This window comes from Falco naumanni, chromosome 1 (genome assembly GCF_017639655.2).
Source record: "Falco naumanni isolate bFalNau1 chromosome 1, bFalNau1.pat, whole genome shotgun sequence".
NCBI lineage: Eukaryota > Metazoa > Chordata > Aves > Falconiformes > Falconidae > Falco > Falco naumanni.
Genome location: NC_054054.1, coordinates 57,529,163 through 57,550,055, shown reverse-complemented (window position 1 = coordinate 57,550,055; position 20,893 = coordinate 57,529,163). Strand labels below are relative to the sequence as shown.

The window sequence follows — 20,893 nt, the reverse complement described above, 5'->3', positions numbered from 1 at the left end:
ACTTTCTTCCTGCATCCGTGCTAAAATTTGCACGTCCGTAACATCATTTAGCTTGTAATTAGACCCAATAGAGTCTTCATCCATCTCTGATGCACTTAATTCACTGTCCAGAGAGGACTGTGGACTTAGTGGAGGATTTCTATCTGCTGAACTTTTAAGATAACCTACAGAAAGAAAAAAAATAGGGTATGTTAACAAAAGAAAAGAAAAAGGCAAGCTGTATTTCCTTTCCCAGTAGAAAGACCACTGATCCGAAAACACGTTATGATAGAGACATTGAGTCTGGCAGACTTTTAAACATTTGATTGCGAACCTAGGCTGAAAATATAATTTACACAAGCAGAGCTTGGCCAGTACCAGGTTTCAATTGCTATGAATTTTGCACAGCTCTTACAGACAGAGCAACTGTACCATTTGTGCTTCTGTTCTTGACTCTGCACACAACCTTGTAAGGTATGTTTGACTATATCTATCTTGACAAGAAGGACTTGCTGATCCAATCCATATTGCTTCAGTTTGGAATGCTTAAAATAAAGTTTATCTGAAAATACTACCTGTTCTATGTAAACACCTTTGCCAAACTATAACATACGAGAAAAACTCTTCCCATTTGCTGCCTTCTGGGTGACATGCCATTGCCAGTTACATTTCACGTTTCTGTGTGGCAGGCAGATACAGCACTGTAGCACACAATGCACAGCAGAGCTACATAGATTAAAACAAAGCATGAGTAATGGCTCTGGTGAATATACTGCAGTGCAGGCTTCTCTTTACAAGTCTACTGAGAACTACAGATAGTTGGATTGTCAGTGCAATGTTTTTTCATCTTCCCTGCAAGCTAACTTGAGTTGAAGTTTATATACACTAAGCCAACACTGATTTCAGAGTAGAGGTATGTTCAAGGCATCATTTCTCTGATGCAACGAAAGTGTCTTATGCTGCAGAATAACGGCAGAAAACATTGCCAGGAGTTAGCATTTACACTGATGACTGCAAAGCCTCATGGAATACCTTTAATTAAAATACATGCTTCTTCCTTAGATTATATTGTTCACATCTCAGAGGTACTGAGGGACACACTGCATACCCAGTGTTCCAGTTAATAAGCAACAGGGGAGTTGCAAAGACTTTACAACTACCTGTAACACATAACCTTTAAACACCTACCATGCAGTTTGCATCCCAGTCAATTACAGGCCAATTCTAGAAGCCACTTACTTATGTTGGGATTACCCCACAGAACTAACACTATGTACTTTGGTCTGACCACTAATAGGCATCAGTGAGTTTAGGGACATGAACATCCAGAACAAACATTTTATATCTACCTTATGCCAAAAAGTCTGTAAAAAGTGCTTCCTAAAAAGCTTAAATACTGCACGACGCAAACATTCTACAAAAGAATGACAAGGTTTTGGCGTCTGTCTTACTCTAGTTCAATGTTATTGCCATCTCTTTCAGAGTCTTTGTGAAAGGAAGAGGATGAAGAAGAAACCAGACACACACACACACTTACCTGAGGTACCAGCAGGCATGAGCTGTTTCACTAAAGCAGATTTCACTGGTGTTGAGGAGGGAGAGTTGAAACCACTGCTGTAGGGGCTACTAGTATTTGGACTATAGGAGCTCGCATAACTGACTGCACTGAAAGGGCTGCTATACAAACTCTGTCTCTTGAGAGCTGTACAAAAGAGAAGAAAAGCGACAAATTATACTGAAGGAGCAAATGAAAAATGAATACAATACTATATGATATCTTCAGTGTGATTTCTGTACAATTCAAGCAGAACATTTCAGTCACTGAGAAGTTTGTCAACTGATTTATTCATCTCCTAGATACAACTACACTGTGGAAGGAGTGGGAGAAGGCAAGACAAGATAGCGACAGATGTTTTCCTTGTAAAAATCAGATCCAAGATCACTATAACTGATCTCTTCAAGATGTTCAGTGTAGGCGTTGGGAAGGAGGAATGAAGCAACTCAAAAGATACTAGTAGCAAAGCTATGCTAACATACGCCCTATGCACAATTATGTACAAACCAGAGCACACTATTAAGTCTAGTTCTCCAGAATTCACAGATCTGTCTAGGTCACACAATACTTCAACAGTAACTCCAAGACAGGCACCACAGAACTGGGCAATACCACCTACAAAATTCCCCAAAGCATATGCTAAAATGAAAACCATTAAACATGGCAAATGCTTCGTGTTTGTACTTCTGGGTACTGTGAACCTACAGGGCACAATAAAGCAAACTGACTGTAAGATTATTCCCTTCTGTATACCTCCTGCTCTAATACTTTGGGATTTCTAGGTCCATGGGCTTCAAACCCACATACAATACAAGAGCTAAAACGGGGTATTTTCCTTTGCTATTTATTGTAAATATTTCTATGCTAAATTTTCAGATTACATGGCAAACAGTTTCAGTATGATATTGCAATTCCCCTAGTTGCCAGTGTATGATTTGTACAGTTATTTACATGACTATTCTGTTCAGAAATTTACACTTTATTTTAATATAATAGAAAATGAAACTTCAGTGGGGGAAGTGGGAACCAAAGGAAATTTGGTCACTTTTGGTAAAATTAGTTCCTTCATTACTGAAAATATTTTATGCCAAACAGAACTAACTGTATTTTAACAAAGAACAAATTAGGATTGCAAGACATTAAACTGAAAGCTAGAGATCCCAACCTTATGATGTGTAAACCTAGATCAGATTAAGTTGCAGTCCACCTAGCTGCTAGAAACTAAACTAAGGCACAACAGTATCGAGAGTATGCATATATATTATAAACTGACAAGAACAGGCCAGGCAAACGTACGGCCATACACTCAAGCTGTTCTAAAGAAAAAAAGCAGAGATGTAGCTATTCAAAGAATATTGTGTGACATTTAGTACTGAAAAGGGCTTCAATTAGTGTAGTAGTAATTAGGCTACCAGTAGTAGTGCACAAAAAACAGGGAAGGAACTAAAATAATGTGTTTATTAAAAATGCTTTTAATTGGTGTAAGTTGTTGGGGGGGGGTTAGGTTGTTGCAGGTTGTTTTGTTTGTTTGTTGTTGGCGCTTTTTTTTTTTTTTAACACTTACACATTACAAGAAGCCAAAAGAGACTACAGTTGCATGAAACGCTGCTTTCAGGAGCAAAGCCTGCTTCAGCTCCTCCTCCCACTCCACTCTTTGTCACTACCTCCTCAGTTGTTCAGTACAAGCAATGGCGGGGCTGCACGATTATCTAGCCTACTAAAGTGGATTTAGGTTAAAAACATCTACAGTATTCAGTATTTTAACTAACTGTATCAGTGAACTAGTTTTTAGTAAGGCCCAAAAAAACTTTACCATCTATATGGACGGCACAATGCAGCACAAAGGCAGAAGCAGCAGAAATGGAAAGTTGACTTTGCAGCAGATTCTTTATGTAAAGGACCTCATGTGAAGATCCCTTCTGGAGTCGAAACTGATTAATGTTACTAGTGTTTTCATTAGAGTGAAAAGACAGTCATAGATAGAGGATGGAAAGTTTATATTCCACCTTTCACTGCAAGTCTTAAGTGACATGCACTGATTTCAGCAAGTAGTGAATTCAATGAATTCCAGCAAGTATTCTTGTTTACTTTGTATTCTTGTATTCTAGTTTGAGTGACTGAAGGGAAAACTCCATTTTATTACAAAGCTCAGCTAACAAAACCAGTAATTACAAGCTGGTTGTATTCTAGTTGACTTTGAGAAACTCCTTTGACAGTAAGTTGTTCTAGCTTTCACACAGGAACCCCAAAGCATCTATTACAACCAAATCTTTGTTTTCATGCCAAAAAAAAATATTACTTTTCATCTCCAGCTGAAAATGACAGTAAAAACCCTTAAAATATAAGTCTGCACGAGTTTGCTGTTTCATACTTATTACAATTATTTTAAAATATTAACCCCAAATTAGAAAACAATTGCACTACTGTATAACATTAAAAACAGGCTTTTTGTACGTATCCATAATGATACAAAACATATGATCACATACAGATTCTTTAGATGAAAGAAAGCATGCTTCTGTTACATATAAAAAGTATGCTTTGGAACATAATGACACTTTGTATGGTACAGCAGTTTTCATGCTAGCTAACGTGAACTTCTGCATTCCTTAGCACTGTGTATTTCCCCAAGAAAAAAAAGCTGGATTCAAAACATTTTTCTGGCCTAGAATTTCTAAAGTTTTTCCAACAGAGATTTCTGCAACTTAGGAAGATATTAGTATTTTTACAACTAGAGACAAGGTTTTTATTAGGAGTGTCAGACAACATTAGTAAGACTTAACTCACTTTAACATTAAAATCATGCTATATTCGATGAAACATTGGCTTACACAAGATTACACAATAGCTTTCAAAACATCAGAGGGGAGGGTTAACGCTCAACGTTTTTATTTTAAATTTTCTTTTATAGCATTCAGAAACAGTATATACCATCTAATTTATTTTAGTCAACATTTTGTTAAATTGGTCTTGAATCTCTCTTTTGCTCTAGAGAATAGGAAAATTTGAGTGCAAAACACTCATGCTTAGGTAGTTTAGAAGATCTACCGTATGAACCCAGTGCAGTTTTTCCAGCTAGAGAGCTGATATTTTTTGTTACGATTAATTGACAAATTTATTCTAATAGTCTCTGTAGTAATTAAAAATAATCATTAACAAAGTCTATCACTGAGACCAAAGTTAACTAAATAACAGTTGGTTTTGAACAAGCTCAATGCTTGACTGAAAAGTCAAGCTCACTCAGCATGGAAAATTTGAGTTTTTAACACATACAGCCACACAGTTCTCCTACCAGCTATAAAAATGCTGCCTCAGCAAGAACAGCACTACAACCAAAGTTACTCTTTTCTAATTCTATGCAACTACATCTTAAGAAAGCATCGCTTTGAGAAATTCTTCTGCCTAGTACTTCTCTGTTCCTGAAGCTGCTTTCTTGATGTGCTCTACCCCATATGATTTTAGACCACCACATGGAAGAAGCCGTGGTTTCCAGACAACATGAAATGCGCTCTTGCACTTTTCACCAGGGACTTGAAGCTAGGAGAGGTCTTTGCACCAGAATATACCTGAAGTTCCCTCTAGTCTGACTATGCTTCTAACACTGAACCGAACCTGCTCAGCAATTGTAAATGTGAACTAACTAGGGCCAAGGCACTGTGCATCCTGCATTCTCAGTAACCACCCACAGTCACACAGAACTGAAAGCTATTCTTCAGTCCTTCATTATCACGCAATGGAAAAGGTTACTCTTTAAGAAGGAAGAGGAAAAGGCAGAATAAGCATGTATTTGAGACTGAGAAACAGCAGAAAGATGTTACATTAGAAAGACATTACAACAGGAACTGACAAAGAGAAAATAGTCAAGGCAAAAGAAACATCAACAAGGATTCAGGAGAGAAAGTAACAGTAGTATAAAAAGCCTTTCACTGAGACTGGAACTGAAATTGACAAACTGAACCAGTAACTAGTAATAGGTTATGTGATGCATCCATGAGGTACAAGCACTATGTATTTTACTATGTAAAATACAAACCTCAAGATATTCTAGAAGTTGCAGGGTAGGAAACAGACAGAAGGTTACAAGTGGCACGACTTGCCTTAGCCAGTGGAGCTTCCTGCTACCCTATAGCTGTAAATAGGCTGGTTGTTCTAAAGCACAATTTTCTTTTTGTTACAAATTCATTCTTCCATGCAATCTGCTCCAACCAGCAGTATTAGTGCCCATCTCTTGTACCACTATTTTTTCCTATTATTACTATGGATGAATTTTGGTATTCTTGCAAGTTATCACTGCCAGAGGCAGATTCTCAAAAAAACCCCCGAACAGGTAGAGTTGCCTAGACACATCATTTGAATAACCAAACTTTCAAGTTTGTCCATTTCATAGGGAAGCTTCCTGCCATTCTATTTCAACTACAACTGAATTTTTAAAGATATGCTAAAAGGTAACAGAATTTGTGGTACTTCTGGAAGATTCAAAACCACTCAGTTTTGAAAAGTTAAAATGAAGAGAATTGTTCATGCTTAAGCTAACTGCTATCCAGTGCTAAATACAGAGTAGTATTCAGATTACCAAACTTGTATCATCATTCATAAATCCTTGTGATCTAGGTACTTTTCACTGTTTAGAATTTCAGTCTTTTGCCTGTAGCAAGCTACGCGTCATATTAACTGTTCAGAAAGATAATCAGAGACATTTGTCAAGACAGCATACACAAAAATTGGTGAAAATGAAAGGTGACTCATACTCAAGGCATTTCCATCATTATGCCCACAATTTTTCTAAGAATAAGAAATGGACTCTTCATGTGATCTACCAGCAATGTTTTCAAATTTTATTAAGAATGCTTTTAGTACAAACCAGAAGAAAGACTGAATTGCTCCAGAAAAAAAATCCAAGAAGAGGAGAAAAAGTTACAGTCAAACTCAGCACAAAGTTTATGTATAACCATGTAGAGGAGCTGGTAGTTCAGAACACTCCTGGAACTGCACGTTCGCATATTCTTAGCTCAAATCCAGCCATTCTGCTAATTCCTGAAGATAAGTTTTAAAAAAACAGATCACACACAGTGCAAAACTGCAAAAAGATGGAAATACAGGGAGAGAACAGATATTAATAGCACAAAATAAAGTTGTATCTCAGCATAACATTTTTAAAAAGGCTCTAAGAAAGAAATTAAAATAAAGCAAGAAACCAGCCAGCCAGAGATTTCTAATCTGCCCTTCAGCATTTAGCTGCTGGTTTGACATCAAAAAGACTGGGAATAAAAGGGTGAAGAATGTGGGCTGAATTTCATCCTCACAGGGCAAAATACTCAGTTCTTCTCCAGTTTTGAATGTAAGACTAATTTGTATCAAGGAAGAATCACAAACTTTTTTTTAATCTGGCTGCAATAAGATCTTAAGTTACTGGGGATGGGAGGGAATCAATATTACCTCCCCAAAGTATTCAAGAACTTCAGCCTCTATTTCCTTAGATGAAATAGCTCATCTAGCAGAAAACTTAAGTCCTGTGTTAGCATGCTGACAAGCACCTAATTACAATAGTTTAACACAGGCTTCTATTTCAAAAGACAGACACAAAAACCTTCAAATTAAGGGCACTGTTTCTTTCTGAGAACTTCTGACCAAATTGTAGCTATGTAGGTAGTATAAACTCTGAAATCATGACTGATGGTCTAATGCTTCCTTTCATTTTATTCATACAGTCCAGAAAGTGAGTAGAATGAATTACTGTTTGCAAACTATAATGAAAACCTAAGAAAGAATTAACTGCTGCATCTCACCCTCTTATCTCACAACTATCAACTAATTCTGATTCTGTTTCAGAATAAATATGTACAACTTAGTGGCGTTAGTATGCAGGAACTCACCTGACATTGTCTGTTCCAGCCTGTGGATCAGTGACTTCTTCGCACATTCAACATCAGGACTTGGGTAATCCAACACCTGCCTGCACCAAACTAATGGACTGACACATTTTTGCACTGGAGTGAGTTTCTTCTTTGGGGACATATATAACCTGAAAAGGGGGAAAAGAAAATGAAAGTCTATGCAGACAGACAAAATGAGCGTAAGATCAGGCATGTAACAAAATACCACATACTACGCCATTCATATTTTTATGGTGTATCTACAGTACAATCCCAAAACATAAGGAAAGCACAAGTTTTACCTTTAACTATTTTGGATACAGTATAATACTGATAGCATATGGCTATCCGAGAACTTCTGGCAAGAAGTGATGCCAGGGGAAAAAAAAAAAAAAAAAAAAAAAAAAGCCTTCACTTTTCAAACACATTAACTATATGGACAATTTCACTATGACACTTAAGTGTACAAATCCAGATACTATCGTACATAGAACACAACTACCATCTCAGCAGCCTTGAACAATAAACATTTTATATTTATTTATAATTTGTTTCCTAGCACCTGATCCTTTAGTTTTTCTCTGAACACTGAACAAAGAGACTATCTCTGTCCTAAAGGATGTCAAGCGTTAAAAACAAGGAACAAGAGATAATGCACAGAGGGAAACAATGAGATCATATTGTTCTGCAGGACATGCTGAGGCCTTTGCCTGTCAGCATCTCCATTCATTTATTTTAACATCAGCATTCCACGACTGAAGGAAGAAGTATTCCAGTTTAAAGGCTCTAGAAATTTAGCTGAAAATTTCTCCTCCCTCAACAAACAGATTGAAGTCATGAACATTCACACTCTCAAAATAGGGATATTTAAGCTTTATCTTTGGGTTAGAACCAAACTTGGAAGTGTGGTTCAACAAAAGACAACAGTGAACTACAAGATCTTACAGCTCTAACTAGAGCTTACACATATGTAGAAACAGTTAAACGAGTGTTCCTTCTAGGAATTATGACAGACCTCATACTCCATGTGAATATGGTTGTATGCCACACACTGTAACTTAGGAACATTTGACAGCCTGATCAGTCACGCTTCCACACAAAACAGACAGGAAAAATTCTTGTTTCCTTTATGCCAATGACATTAGCAACACCAGTTATTTCCCACAGCTTCTCTCTTTACAAGATTATTAGCTGATCCTTCCTCTGCAATTCCAGAACTTGAACTCAGTTTGTTTTATAAACAGCTTTAAAAGATTTTTTTTTTTTAATTACTACCCTTCAAGGTCACTTCTTACAAAAGCTTCTCAAGAAGTAGGCTTATAAACCACTGCAAATATCGCACCCAAAACACCACTTTGTTTCGAGCATGCCTGAAACACTCTTCCTTCAAACACTGAAATTAGAAAGCTACATTTGCAAATGCAGGAGAAAGGATTTTCATTAGCTGCCAGGTTTTCAAATGTGACAATGCAAATAGCCACTGCCACCTACTACAGTGCATGTGGCTTACGATCTGGCCAGTACCATGCTGGTTGTTAAAAATGATTTTGTAGAAACCCTTAGAATCTTCACAGGCACTCTGCCCACAAGAAAAGCTAAGAGCCCATCACATATTTATAGCCCTAAAGATCCTTAGAAAGCACAAGGATCACTCAATTTTTACAGTAAATTACACAAACTGCTGTACTTTCTGTGATTATCTCCATATAGTTAAAAGTAATGTGTAACATTTACTATCTCTCCAACACTTCAAATTTACTGTCATCTTAGCATTCACGTGCCTGTCCTCTTTTCTGTCCTAAGGTATGTTTACACACTACAAAAATGTCAAAGGCAACAAAGGCAACTTTTGTGCTCTACAGGCTAGACTCACTCCTAGGAAGTATGCTCTCCGGACAGCTGGCATGCTTTGCTGTGTTTGAGAAGTTCCATGTACATTTGAAGTGTTTACAGTGATACTCGGTATAACAAACAAGAAATTAAAGTGCATGTCCTCTTTGACAGACACACAAAAAGGGTATCTTCACCCAACCTAGAAGACCAATTAAAAATGCTACCTGATATTTTAAGCTCCAACACTTTTTTCTGCAATTTCCAATTATTGCATTTGTTTCACAACTAGTTTATTTGCTGAAGCAATCCAGGCTCACACTGTTCCCGCTTCTCCATCTCCCTTTCTAACCAAACATACTGCAGATTCTCCCACCTCTTTCCAGTTAACTGTTTCTCATTTAACAGTTGTTGTTTCACACCTTACATTTCAAGAAAAGACAGAACTCCAGAATATACGTATTTCATACAACTGCACTACTTCATGACAAACACATGTACATTATGCAATAACACAATGGCTTTTTCAGGACAGTTTCTTGCACATCATGCAATTATGAATTCTCATTATTTTAAAGCAGTGATTCTAATTTCACATCTGACAGAACAGCCAATCTCAAATTTTGAAATTGACTTTTAGTTGCTTTGCTTAATTTGGATTAAAACAAAAATAAGACCAAGGGCAAGGCTAAGAATCAAAGTGATGTTTACACTACTACTTCCTCTCTTCCCAACAGCTAGAAGGGAACAAAAAGAACAGAAAGGAGCCTATGAAACACGTGCAAACAAATTCACATAGGTAAGTGATCTTTGTCAAACTATTAACTCAAAAGATACAGGCCCTCCTTAGCTGAAGACTCTTTCCCATTTGTACCTGTTAATGCATTCCACAGCAATGCAACAGCACTGACTGGCAGCACAGCAACTTCAAGATTAAAGATCATACATAATAAATCACCTTCTCAAAAGAGGAAGTTGAAAACTATTAAGGAAGCTAACAGCTTACAGTTACCACCCCTACTACAAATGTTAACATAACTAGAAATCTACACTTCAATTTCTCCACAAGAGAGAAAAGACTAATTCAGTGACACAAGGTCAAATAAAAGAAAATGGTATATAAAAAGAAGCTCAGGAGCTCTGATCTATTTTGAAACAGCATTAAGAAGCCCAGACACCGTGATTGCACTGCACACAGTAATACTCCCCTTCCTTCAGCTGTCACAAATCAACTATGCCACAGCAGCGCCAATCTGGAGTTGAAAGCAGCCAGGGGCTCTACTGACTAGTTCCAGGAAGAGCCAGCACAGAAAGGGAGAGCTTTCGACTACTGTCACTACAGGCATGGTGTTACCCTGGAACATCAGCCAAACGGGGCAAGCTATAGCACATTGCACTGGGACACAGCCCAGTCAGAAAAACACTGAGGCAGAAAGAGTATCTACGTAGGGATTACCTCACCTGAGGAACACCTCCCAGTACATTAAAATACAAGAGGCTAGTTGCCACTAGCATGAAACCAGAAGCCAAGATTCTAATCAGGAAGAGTCTTTTTGTATCAAAATCCTTCCACTGCACGGTACAATAAGGGGAAAACATGCAGATGAACATGAAGTCACAGATCTGAATTAGAAAGATGGCAGCAAGTGGAAGGAACCCGAGTTAGAGCTTGTTTAATTTAGGTACATTAAGTGGAAAATAGCAAGTACAATAGCAGCAATGAAGTAAGAGAATGGACAAAACATTATGCAGGCAAAAGCAGGATCAAGAAAGCAACGTGAAGAGCTGAAGAGCAGATTGCGGGGCGGGGGGTGGGGGGGTGGGGAGGAATGTAACAACAAATCAGTATCAGTAAGAAATTCCCCTAAAATACAGAAGGGAAATTCCACAACAAAAAGCTACTAAAATTAAATAAATCAGGATACAATAACACTGGGCAGTCTTGAAAACAGACAATTTAGAACACAAGTGTCAATTTAAACTCTTTTAGAGCGATCTAAAACTTTGAGGAGATCCTATTTGGAGCAGTTCAAGTTAAAATTTAAGATGGATTTTGAATACACAGCTACAGGTCAAGATTTAAGAATCTCTGGTTGTAAAGAAAAAATAAACCCAAAACACAAGTGACATTGCTGCACATGTCTGGCCCACAGATTTCCTCTTGCCTCCTCCCCCACCCCTGCAAAGTTCCTATCCTGCAGTTGTAACTGACAGACACGTTGCTCAGCCTGTAATTACAGATTTAACAAAGTGCTTCCTGGTTCCGAGATGCACAAGTTACAGCAAACTCCAGGTCACCCAAAAATAAGATAGGAATACAACAAAAATACTTTGACAATCTCATTAAACCTTCAGCAGCACATCTGAACTACATGATGTGATTTTCAAGTAGAATTGAGGGGATTCACAAAGGCTGCAAAATGCAATTGGGAACAAACAACTACCTTCCTGTCACCAGCAATTCAAGGTAGTTAACCGTGCCCTGGCTAGTTGCTGGAAATTATAGTCATTATTCGCTTCCTCATCTCAAAAGAACATATTGCTGTCTGAAAGGGATGTAGCATGGGAAACAGGGCCTTCAAAAGCTTTAAAGACTACTGTAACAACATCATGTAGCTTCCCTATAACTATTAACACTAACTCTGTATAACTGTGCACCAAGAAGCTTGTCAGAATTAATTTGTTAGAGCATATATGCTCTAACGTTGTATTGTTAATACTTAAATAGAACAGAGAACAGTTGAGAAATTTTGTGCCCTACTATACGTGTTCCAAAATAAAATTCTGCTTAATGCCTAGGCTTGAGAGCTCTACCAAGATCTACAAGAATTAGAAATGTGAATCATGTCAAAACATACATGATTATGAAGTAAATTTCAGGAATACCATTAAGGCAATAAAGGAATTTCATATCAAAGCTTTCAGGACATCCAAGTATCAACCATGTTTAAAAGTCATAAGTATCACACAAGAAGCTAAAAATGGAAAAAAGTTCTTCCACAGGACTCTTCCTCCAGTCCTCAAATACGTTTCACAACAAACATGGGTATCTCAAAGACAAAGTCAAATGGAATATTATTTGACATAAGTAGTTTCACTTGAAAAACTAGTAACTTCTGCAATCCGTAGTTCTCCCACATGCTTCTTTTCACATTATCTTCCTAGTTTGAGGAGACGTTATCTGAAATTGGTTAAAACCCAACAACTTTAAATCTGATTGACATTTAATCCACCACAAAATGAAAAGCATCAATTTCTCTTTTACTTAGGTCGCAGGGCAGAAATTGATCAGAAGCTGTCCAGTTTCCAAGAAACCTAAAGCACATTAATACAATGAAATTTCAGCTGTTGAACAGGAAATACTACAATGTAATTACAGCAGTGGGATTTCATTCAGGTACGGCTCTATCCTAGAACACTCACCCTATACTTCACTAGCTCACTATGGCAAACTTTAGGGTTCCAAAACAATGTTAGTGCTCAAGGGACATCAGGCAACATGAGATGAAAGACAACCATTACAGATGACAATCAAATTTTCATCCTCTATATTTCAGAACAGCCACTTAGCCATCTAACCAGAATGGATGGCCAGAACAGAAGCCTAAACTACTACAAATAGGTGCCAATTTAATAGAAATAGCTGCTGAGTGAGAGTGCGTTTAATAGTAAAAGTACGTGCCTTCTGCTTTAACAGGATACAATCTGACTTCCTCAAAAACAATGAAAATGTTACTTTGAACTATTAAGATTATATACAACCCACCAATAATTTCAATTTAAACACACAACTATTAAGATTATATACAACCCACCAATAATTTCAATTTAAACACACAAGTTAACTGCCTTCTGTTTGTAAATTAAGTCAGTCAGCTGTTAGCTATTTCAGCCGTATCAAGGAGAAAACATTCGTAAGTGCTAGGGTAGCTTTTCTAGTACTGTCATTTAAAGATGACACAACTGTTCTGAAGCTTGCTGAGCAATTACACTTACAAAATAGATACACAGCAAGTTCTATACTATTTTATGCATGTACTGCACATACATTTTGAAGAATAAAAGCACTGTTTCGCTCACATTCAAAAGAAAGCTTCTCAGAAAGCTTAGATAAGTGACCACGTAACAAGTTACCACAAAGCAAGTTACAGCAGATTCAGAACACATTAACTAATCTACAGTAATTAGCCACGTGTGCACATTTATTCTGCAATAAACTCAAGACAGCTCACTTAAAAAGAAGCATAGCAAGTCACCTTGCGTACTGTTACCAAGTTGTCTCAAACGTGCAACACATCCACACCCAACCTAACCAAGCAAGTCAGGCAAGGAGTGGTACACCATATCCCAACTCTGAAGATTTCTCCACTCTGGTCCCCTCTCCTACCCTTTCGTCTTTTTAATTAACTTTAAAAGACCTGTTCAGATTTACATTTTTTCAATTGTCAATTTGTTCCAAACTGGTTCAAAACCAGCTAAATAGAAACACCCACAGAACAGATTACCAAAGTCAATGGTAACTTCTTGAGGAAGTAATTAGCAGGTCTAAAGCAAAGTCTCCATGAGCTAGGTACAGCTCAGTACTGTGTCCATGTGCGTATGTGCCTGCTTGCAACCTTCAGCACCCTATTAGGAAGCAAGCTGCAGCACATTAAACAGGATTCAGAAGCATATGGCCAAGAACTCCATCTAAATTCACTGGAATATTTTTAGTAATTTACCATATGATTTGAAGATTGTCTCATGTGCTAAACTGTTCAAAACTGAAAACTTACCTGGATTTAACTAACCACAGCGAAGAAAAACATGGAGTCCCAAAGTTCATTAATACTGCAATGCTGTTTTAATAGCTAATGCTGCTGCTAAAGCAGCAGTATCAAAGTTTTTTTTCACTTGTTCGTGATTTAGGCTAGTACTACCTTCTCCTTTCATTTTTCACTTTACACTTCTGCCTTGTGTAAACTTATCTAAAAGCATTTTAAGAATTAAAACCTAAAAATGAGCTGAACTCCTCCAAAATGTAGATTTAGAAAAAACCATCACATTTTCATATCAATTTCAGTCACAGTATCAACTGATCTAAAATTCATAGCTAAACTTCACAGGCACTAGTCTCGTGTGAGCATTAAGTGTAAAGCAATATAATTTTAGCAGTGAAGAAAACTATTTCTTCTGCTATTACAAGGCTGCAGACAATTTCATAATGAGGTATATGAATACATGGACTGAGAAAATGCCTGTATTACAGAAAGCAGAGAGAACAGAGATAACCAGCACCCTGCATCATCTATTATCTCCCACAGCAAGGTCCTTCTGAAATCAAAAGTAAAGACAATTCTAAGCTTCTCCACGCAGACAATCAAAACAGGCAAGATGAATCAATTTTTTTATGCACAAACTATGATTTACATTTCGTTTGTTTCTGTATTAGGTTTCCTCAGCTGGTAAGTCATCTTTGATTTCTACAGTGATATAATCCTATAGTTTAAACAGGGTTCTGCATTAAGCAGTAGCGATCCAAATCCGTTCGAACCTGAAAGAGTCCACATGAGGTTTAAATTTTGAGTACATTCACCCTTTTTTGAGTGACCCTGCGTTACTGAAGCCTCAAGAGCAGGGTATTTATGAAAGTTTAAGAGAAATCCACTTAACTCACATCATCCCTCCTCTTTTCACAGGCTTGTTTCTTTTTGACTGCTCCACTAGGCCTCTGAAAATTTCCAACCTCATTTAGAGCAATAGCCTCCATTCATCAAATGCACAAATACAAAGTCATCATAAGAAAAATCAAAGTCTTCATAAGAAAAAAAAAAGGGTTTAGATATCTAGTGCCTCAACAGTTGCATTAAACTGTGTTAAGAAATTCCAGGAGCTTGATTTCCATTTTAATAGGGTAATTTGGAAAAAAAATCATCAATCTAGTCAAATCATATTTATCATTACATGTATACTAAACTATACCACGCAAAGACAGCTTTTTAATTACATATGTATTTCTTGATATGCATGAGAATAAGTAAATTTTAACAACTGCTCTTTTCTAGGTCTACACTTTTGTATACCAATCATTGTCCCATATGTGAGATTGAAAATTAGTCTCATAGTTCCTAAAATATTAGGAAGGGAATACAGGCACGTAATAGACTGCATTTAAGTTATGATGTCTTTGAAGGACCGGAACTTGCATAGAAACATGACTGAAGCCACAATAACGACATAAGCAATGTGCCAAACACCTCACAACGGCAGGAGCAGCAGTCAGCAAACTATGCCACCTGCCCCATGAGCATCCAGAACTGCATATATAAAACCACAGTATTTACACCCTCACTGTCACAGTATGCTGTTGTGACATTAACTTTCATTGAAGAGATGCATTATGTTGTCCATGACTTAGGATTAATATATAAAATGATAACATCTATTGTCACTAGAATTCATGACATCCACAAATTTGCCATCCCACTCCAAGCTTACTGTGCAAATTTAGTCTATTCTACTTCCCTCAAGTGCTATACACCAATAGATTACAAGACATAAGCTGAGAAATTAGAGTAGCTGCCTTGCACATACTCATCATCTGGAAGATGATGCCTTGTGTTAATTTAGTAAACTCATGTTGGATGAGAATAAACTTATGCTCTCATACTTCTCCAGTGGATCAGGCTGGATGTCAGTCAAATGACTTCTCCAAGAAAGTGCATGTGCTGTCTCCTCCCTGAGCAACTAAAACATTGGTCATCCATGGAATCATTCCAGGTTTTTAAAAGGTGTTTCTAACTCTTAAAGGCATTTGTTTGTTTTGGCTTTTTAATTTGCCTGTATGTTCACTCCCAAAGACCTTTGTAGGTGAACCTATAACCAGTTCTGTCCCAAGCCAGACTGCTTTTGTTACTTTTCCTCCCTGTACACGCTTCCCTTGCATTTATCTGTTGACACTGTGCTCCTCCCCACTATTCCTCCTGGATTTAACAGCCATAGGAAGCATCAAAAAGACAGCATCATGTTTAGAGAAGGCAAACTGAATCTCAGTAGAAGCTCATCCAAATATAATAAGAGCAAGGTGAACGGCCATCCACAGGTGTTTCTGCTGGAGCAGCAGGGTAAGTAGTCCACTTAAAAAGAGAGGAACACTTAGGGTAAACCGTGGTCCTACACAGTTAGCAGTAACTGAAAACACCTAAAGACAACACATTTGTGAGATGAAAGAGTATGTTACATTCCCTGTCTTCACAGCTGAAAGAAATCAAGAACTTAAAATATATTAAGAAGTATAATAGTACTTGCGGGCTAATACTGCGCTACCCCAGAAATTTCCCACAAGTTTCCCAATGCCTCCACACCACCCGAACTTGCGAAAACACTGACAACTGATTCCCTGGCAGAACGCGAGCCTGCTTTGGTGGCCAAGTGACCCGATGCAATACTCTCACGGCGGCCGAACAAAAGCACAGAGCTGCAGGCCGCCAGGGAGGCGCGAAGCGATGTGCGGAACCAAAGCAGCCCTCCCCGGCAGGCTGCGGCGCCTCTCGGGGGGCGAACCCCGCCACACTGCCCGCGGGCGAGGCTGCCGCCCCGCACAAAGCCCCGAGCCACCTCCGGCACCAGGCGCGTCTGGAAACGGTCCCTGCCTCCCGGGGACGGCGCGGCAAGGGGAGGACGGTGCCTTCCCCCGTCTGCCGGCGGCGGGGACCGGCGGCGAGGGGCTCCCCCACCCCTTCCCCACCCCGGCCGCCTCCTCACCAGCCGGTCTCATCCTCGTCGCAGCCGGCCAACAGCTCCAGGTCCTCCGGCCTGAGCAGCGCCGCGTCGTCCAGGAGGCCGCTGCCCTCCTCGCCGGCCGCGCCGCCGCCGGGCTCGTCGGGGGGCGGCCGCCGGGCGGCGGCCCTGGGGCTGAGGCAGCGGCCGTCGGGCGAGGAGGCAGCGGGGGGCGACGGGGAGGGCCCGCTGCCCAGCAGGCGCTTGGGGCTGGCGGGGGCGGCGGGCAAGGCGCTGTGGCGGCTGCGGAGCTGCTCGTTCTGCTTCTCCAGCTTCTTCACCAGCTCCTGCAGCTTCCGCACCTCCGCGTCCGCGTTCACGCCCGAGCCGACGTCCTCCATGGCGCCGGCCGGCAGAGGGGCGGCTGCGCGGGGAAGAGCGGCCGCGCCGCCCCGTCTACATGGCCGGGCGGCCCACGCCGGGGGAGGGCTGGGGCGGGGCAGAGCGGGGCGGGCCGCGGGCGCTGCTAGTCCCGCCGCCACCGCCTCAGCAGCGCCAGCGGCTGGGGAGGGAAGGGGCGGAAGACGCACATCCGGCCGCCGCCGCCATCTTACCGCCTCCCCGGGCCCGCTCCCCCGCCCGACGTCCTGTGCGTCACCCGGAAGCGTCGCCGCTCGCTCCTCCCCGGTTGGGGCGGGATGATGTTGCCGGGGTTGGGGCGGGCGCGGGGCGCGGGCGCTCTGCTGCTCGCGGTCCCGTCAGGGGAGGCTGGGCCTGAGGGGTTCCCTCGGCAGCCCCGCGCCGGAGAGGGCGGCCTGGGCAGGCCTGGCTGCCCCTTCAGTGCCGTCCCGTCCCGTCCCGTCTCTTGAGGGCCACAGGTCCCAGAGTTGTATGGGGAGCCCCGGGACACCTTCCTCAAACGCTCGAATCCTCTAAAGGCGTGTGAGGTGTGCCTCTGGTCCAAGGCCCTTGCCATGGTCTTGGGCCCTCAGTGTGTGACAGGCACATGAATTGTTCCCTGAATATCACTTGACCCTTTCAGGTTGTGTAAATATTTATAAATACAAAAAGTGACATGAAATTGCCATCTACAAGAAGGCACTTAGCGCCTTTAGGTTTAAGGAATTAGTTGGGCTTGGGGGTTTGTGTCGTCAAACTTAAATCTGCTGGCGTCATAGGGATGCTTTGGCCCCTGCTTCCCCATGCTACTGTGACAGTGCCCTTACTGCCATCCCTTCACCATTATTGTCCTCTTTCCAAGCTCCATCTACTCAACAGCTTCACTTTAGAGCCTGCATTTGCTGGGGAGGGGAAGAACACCAGCAGGTGGGCTGGAGGAGGACTGGAGTCTGCAGGGAAAGACGCTGCAGAGAGGAGGAGCGTTTACCAGGCTCAGGGAGGGAAGAAGGGAAACAAGACCGGGGTGGTCAGACTGTGGGGTGTGCTGAGAAGGTGCAAAGCTTGGGGGCAGTAACTGCCATGCGAATGCGTTTGGGTTGTGTTGGGTATGGTGCATGGACTGCTGGGGTGTTGAGGCTGCCAGACACAAGTCTACAGCATTCTTGTGTATGGGGACAAGGATGCGGTTGCTTCCTTGCCTTATGCAATACTCTCCCCTTACACATTCAAAGATTACATTAGCTTTTCATGTGCAGCATTATTTCAGAGTTTATGTTGGGATGGTTATCCACTGTTACTCTTGGGTCCTTGCCGGAATTCAGGCCTTTGATCCATAAATACAATTTATGTCATTGTTTCCTCCAAACCAATATCACCTTAGGTGTTTAACTGTATTAAAATACTTCTGGGCTGGTATCTTTTAATAAAGCAATTTTAATTTACTCTTAAGGTAATGTCTTCATTATCTGCTAGCAGAACAAACTTTTCATCATCAGCAGCAAACTTTACAACAGATTTTGTATAACTGTCGTTAACTATAAAACTATTAAACCATTTTGGCCCATGAGCTGAGACCTTTGGGACCCTGCTCACTGATACCACATTAATAACCATCAATGTCAACCCTTGGAGACTGGTCTGTAAACCAGTTTGTAAATCCAGCTCATTATCTCTTGTCTGTACCAAGTCAAGTGCCTTAAGGCACTAAATTTGGTACAAAGTCAGGTGCCTTAAGGGAATCCTGGTATATTCTGTGAGCACAGTTACTTTATTAACAGAACTTACAGTCCTCCAAAAGGCAAGCGAAACAATAAGAAGGTTTTTGACAATGAGGATCTTCTGTGACACTGACACTTTCAATGACACTGCTGACAATTTAGTGACTGGTGGGTATAATAGTGATCTTAACCTATGCAGGGAAGTTTATTCCAGCTTAGAATATTTATAGCAGGACCACAGAATATAGCTTCCTTATTCTTTAATTATCCTTCATCTAAATGTCAGTGGCAAGATAAACCTTCAGTCACTTGTTTTAATCATGCTTTTATAATTGCAATACGAGTTTGGTCTTTTCTGTCCTGCAGCTGCTGGGATCAGGATGGGACTGGTGGCTGATGCTGGGAGCAGGAGGGAGTGTGAAGTGGGGCTAGGATGAAGGGCTCTGCCAGGAGACACAGGCAGACAGCACAGAGAAGGACCAGGACCAGAAAAAGCCCCAGGCTCCTGGGAGATGCTGAGTCAAACTGCAGCTGTTCACGGTGATTATGTCATGTTTAGAGGCCTGTGTGAGGTAACGGGGCAGCTCTGAGAGCCCCCGAGGGGTCTGTGGGCTGCCTGCATCCTGCCTCTCTCCTTCCTCTTCCCTCTCTCTCTTTCACCAGCCTCTTTTATGGTCTGTCTGTTCCCTACATTCCCTACCCCAACTTACTGTCCCTCACTGACACCATTGCTTTCCTGCCAGCAGCTCCAGCAGTTATTTCTCCATACAAGGTACACGCCCCATAGATGTGTGGAAGGGGAGGAGGGGGAGTAAAGTGAGAAAAGTTTGAGAACTGCTGAATCATCTGCTATTTTTTCGAAGAATGAAGGTAATTGACATGAACTAAAGGAGTCAGTCACTGGTTAGTAGTCACCACAGGCTGTGCTTGAATAGCAAGGACCATGATCCTGCTTTCTCATTCACTCTTGTGCTGCAAGTGCCCTTCTCATGTTTCTGAGGAGCATCAAGGCTTGGACTAGAAGCCTCCCATTAAATATCATGTCAATAATGGCCTTTCATGAGTTTCTCGGTCATCAGATTCCAAGCCTGCACCAGTCAGGTGTGACAGACCACACCTGAGCAGACGTCCCTGAATGATTATACACAAATAGCATTGAATGATAGTAATGCCACAAAAATGAAATCTCGACTGTGTCGCAAGAGCAAGAGAAATTCCTCTGCAAGTGAAATTAGACATGTTACAGATTTTTTCGGAGTAGCTGCAGTTCATGCCCATGCTGTCTTTTCCACACACATGGAGAGAGAAAGGGAAAGCAGCATTTCCGCAGCAGTATTTGCCAGGTATCAGTACCTGCATGGGTACTTCTCTGACTTTGGGCAGGTTCTTAACTCATGTGATGACAGGAAATAAGGGGCAATCCCTCCAAAGGAAAAGGAGCCTGAACAAAGCTTCCGTATCACTCAATTCAGCATACATCCCTCTGACAAGTGGTTCCTGAGAAAACGGCCACCAGGAGTCTTGTTTTGATGGCCTTCGAGCTCTAACATGGACAACTCCGTGGTTAGTTTCTCACAGCTGTAATTCACTGCATTGTTGGGTTTACATCTGGCTGAACTCAGAATCTGACTTTAAAACTTGTATTTCAGTTGTCATCTGGGAGAACAAAAGATCCCTCAGGGGGAAGAATACATGAAGATGGGCAGATGTGTGTTGGGAAGTCAACATTTTAACTTCATGCCTGGGAAACTAGACTGGTTTTCGAGTAGCCTTGTTTAGTCTCCTGTGGAAGGTTCTTGCCTGCCAGACTTCTCCAAGGAGGTCTTCAGCAGGCCCACAGG

General features: G+C 41.0%; 1 protein-coding gene across 4 annotated transcripts in view; it reads right to left on the bottom strand.

Moving 5' to 3' along the window:
* The window catches only part of SLAIN2 (SLAIN motif family member 2), a 34,454-nt gene extending 16,902 nt beyond the window's left edge, over window positions 1-17,552 (bottom strand). For 2 of the 4 annotated variants that reach the window (XM_040595197.1, XM_040595207.1), the window contains exons 1-4: window positions 16,981-17,552; window positions 7,408-7,556; window positions 1,517-1,681; window positions 3-164 (exon numbers count right to left, since the gene is read on the bottom strand). In XM_040595197.1, coding sequence (XP_040451131.1) covers window positions 3-164; window positions 1,517-1,681; window positions 7,408-7,556; window positions 16,981-17,336 — 832 coding nt within the window. In that variant the 5' untranslated portion in view covers window positions 17,337-17,552. The remainder of the gene's footprint in view (window positions 1-2; window positions 165-1,516; window positions 1,682-7,407; window positions 7,557-16,980) is intronic. The other 2 variants (XM_040595179.1, XM_040595186.1) reach the window with 2 other exon arrangements.
* Window positions 17,553-20,893: the final 3,341 nt, after the last annotated feature.